General features: G+C 44.9%; 1 protein-coding gene across 1 annotated transcript in view; it reads left to right on the plus strand.

Annotated features, from left to right (window-relative positions):
• The first annotated feature begins 281 nt into the window (after positions 1 to 281).
• LOC138356412 (uncharacterized) overlaps positions 282 to 3338 on the plus strand; it is an 8938-nt gene continuing 5881 nt past the window's right edge. Inside the window, exon 1 of the mRNA XM_069312553.1 lies at positions 282 to 595. Within this exon, the coding sequence (XP_069168654.1) occupies positions 282 to 595 (314 nt within the window). The remainder of the gene's footprint in view (positions 596 to 3338) is intronic.

The raw sequence follows: 3338 nt of genomic DNA on the forward strand, positions 1-3338 counted from the left end.
CAAAGAGATGAAAAAATTCCTAACACAAATATCATGGAAAACAGAACTCAGAGAGTAAAGTCTGTACAAGGCATAGTGGACTAAGTCACACAAGAGTGTCAGGAGGCAGTAAACATGTTTGTCCTCGCCCAAGGGACAAAAAAGAAAGCAAAAGAGGAATCCATGGTTTAATCTGGTGTGTGAGGAAGCAAGCAAACACAAGAATGTGGAAGAACTACAGAAATAACAGAATGCCATAAAGCAGAGGGAGATACCAGAGGGCCAGGAATGAATACCTTAGTATGAGAAGAGAAGCAGAGACACAGTATATGCCCTGCTATGGACTTTACCTCAATCACGGTGGCAATTTCAACGGCAATCGAAGCACAAGAATGGTCATTGCCTTAGAATGCAACAGGATCATGAACCAGCTCAGGACCACCATTCCTTACCCTGTGTTTGTCCACCACGAGACCGTGGAACGCTATGTAGACCTCTGCGCTCTGGAGAGTGCATACATCGACCCTAAATTCGACTTCAAGAGGGGACAAGTGACCTTCCTGGAAGAAGATGAAGACCCGACAGGAATACCAATACCACCGCTAACATTCGGGAAGTACATGCGAATACCTCCTGGCCGAGACACCACCAAGCAACAGTGAACTTACCTCTCACCATCTCAATAAGGAAGACGCCTCCTCCAAGCCAGACAGACCACCTCAAGTGAACCAGGACGACATCACCCTGCCCCACCACTAGCCTCCTGCCGCCCAAGAAGAACTTAAGCTACAGGCTTTGACTGAAAAAACATCTCCAATCCAAGGTGGACGGGCCACCGAACTTTCAAGCCTCCTCTCTCCACATCCAAATCCTCTTCCAAGAATTTCATCGCCCCATCCTTCTTCCTCCCACATCCTTTCCAAGCTCTTTGGACATCAAAGCGAAAGCGAAAGTATGACAATGACAGCAAATAAAGTCAAAACCTACCCAAAACTGCTCCACAGTCCCATCATGAGGAAAAGAACAGTGAAAAAACAAGTGATGAAACTGAGAACGAGTAAGGACAGGTACACAGAGAATGACAAAGAGCTGCGTGAGGTACTCGACAAGAGATTCCAGGAGGTCTTTGTTACCTATCTGGTACAGCAAAGTTCGTACATCAGTCAGCACGGGAAATATATCTAGGGGGGACAGTCCCATGCAGGACATGGATATACCAGAATACAACCATGTAGATACAAACATTAAAATGGATAAAGAAAAACACATATATAAACAAGACGAATGTATATAAATTCTTTAATAAACAGCATAACACAATTATTAATATTGGCAGCCATACTTCAATTAGGAATATATCAGACAGGAATATTTCCTGTCCACCCCAACAAGCAAGCCAAGACCCCAATTATGTTGCCACGTCCTGTCTTAATATAATACAAGAGCCAACACACACATGTATATTTATATAATTCACATTGTATGTAATTACCGTGAGGATCCATAATCTGACATGGATTCGTAACAGTCTTCACAGTACAACGAGGAGAGGTCCTTGAACTAAGAGAGGTGGCATTAAATACAGCTTTACACGGGTTTGAAATTACCAGAGACGAATTTAGAAGGTATCTATTGGACCTGGCTGTGAGAAAAGCTGTTGGATCTGACGGAATCTCTCCATGGATATTAATAAAGTGTGCAAAAGCACTTTGCTTGCCACTCTCCATGGTGTATAATAAGTCCCAATATACAAAAAGAGTGACAGGCAAGAGGCACTGAACTACAGGCCGTTATAACGTGTATACCATGCAAGGTGATGGAGAAGATAGTGAGAGAGAACCTAGTAACACATCTGGAGAGAAGGGACTTCGTGACTCGCCACCAAGATGGGTTCAGGGATGGCAAATCTTATCTCCCTGGTTTAATAGAATACTACTACGAGGCAAGAAAGATTTAAGCAAGAAAGAGAAGGGTGAGCAGACTGCATTTTCTTGGACTGTCGGAAAGTCTTCAACACAGTACCAAATAAGAGGCTGGTGCATAAGTTGGAGAAACTGGTAGGGCGCTCCAGTGGATAAGGGAGTACCTAAACAATAGGAACCAGAGTGTTACAGTGAGGGGTGAGACCTCAGATTGGCGTGAAGTCACCAGTGGATTCCCACAGGGCTCTGTACTTGGACCTATCCTGTTTCTGAAATTCGTAAATGATCTCCCAGAGGGTATAGACTCATTCCTCTCAATGTTTGCTGACGACGCCAAAATTATGAGAAGCATTAAGACAGAGAAGGACAGCTTGAGGTTTTAAGAAGACCTGGACAAGCTGCAGGAATGGTCGAACAAATGGTTGTTAGAGTTTAACCCAAGCAAATGTAATGTAATGAAGATAGGTGTAGGGAGCAGGAGGCCAGTTACAAGGTATCATTTGGGAGATGAAATACTTAGTCAGAAAGAAAGACTTTGGGGTTGATATCACGCCAGACCTGTCCCTCGAAGCCCATATCAAGAGGATAACATCAGCAGAATATGCCAGGTTGGTCAACATAAGAACTGCTTTTAGAAACTTGTGGTACGGAATCATTCAGAACTTTGTATATCACGAATGCTAGACCAATCCTGGAGTATGCAGCTCCACTGTGGTGTCCATATCTAGTCAAGCTAAAGACTAAATTGGAAAAGATTCAAAGTTATGCCACCAGACTAGTACCCGAGCTGAGGGGTATGAACTACGAGGAGAAACTACGGGAACTAAACCTAACGTCGCTGGAAGAAAGAAGAGTTAGGAGAGGCATGATCACCACATACAAGATTCCAAGAGGAAATGATGGGGGTTGATAAAGACCGATCAATTAACACCAGGGGCACACGCACAAGGGGACACAGGTGAAAACTGAGTTCCCAAATGGAATGCATTAGGACAGTGATGTGGTGGAGGCTGACTCCATACACAGTTTCAAGTGTAGATATGATAGAGCCCAGTAGGCTCAGGAACCTGTACACCAGTTGATTGACGGTTGAGAGGCGGGACCAAAGAGCCAGAGCTCAACCCCCGCAAGCACAACTACGTAAGTACAGGCCTCGGTGGGGGGGGGGGCCTTGCGGCTGAGTGGACAGCGCTTGGGGGTCGTAGTCCAAATGGCCCGGGTTCGATTCCTGGTGGAGACGGAAACAAACGGGCAGAGTATCTTTCATCCTGATTCCCCTGATCACCTAGTAGTAAATAAGTACCTGGGAGTTAGACAACTGTCGCGGGCTGCTTCCTGTGTGTGTGTGTTAGAGAGAAATATATGTAGTAGATATAATAGAGGAAAAATAGATTGGTTAGAAAGGCGGGGTCCAAGAGCTAATTGCTCGACTCTGCT

Source organism: Procambarus clarkii, chromosome 72, assembly GCF_040958095.1.
Source record: "Procambarus clarkii isolate CNS0578487 chromosome 72, FALCON_Pclarkii_2.0, whole genome shotgun sequence".
NCBI lineage: Eukaryota > Metazoa > Arthropoda > Malacostraca > Decapoda > Cambaridae > Procambarus > Procambarus clarkii.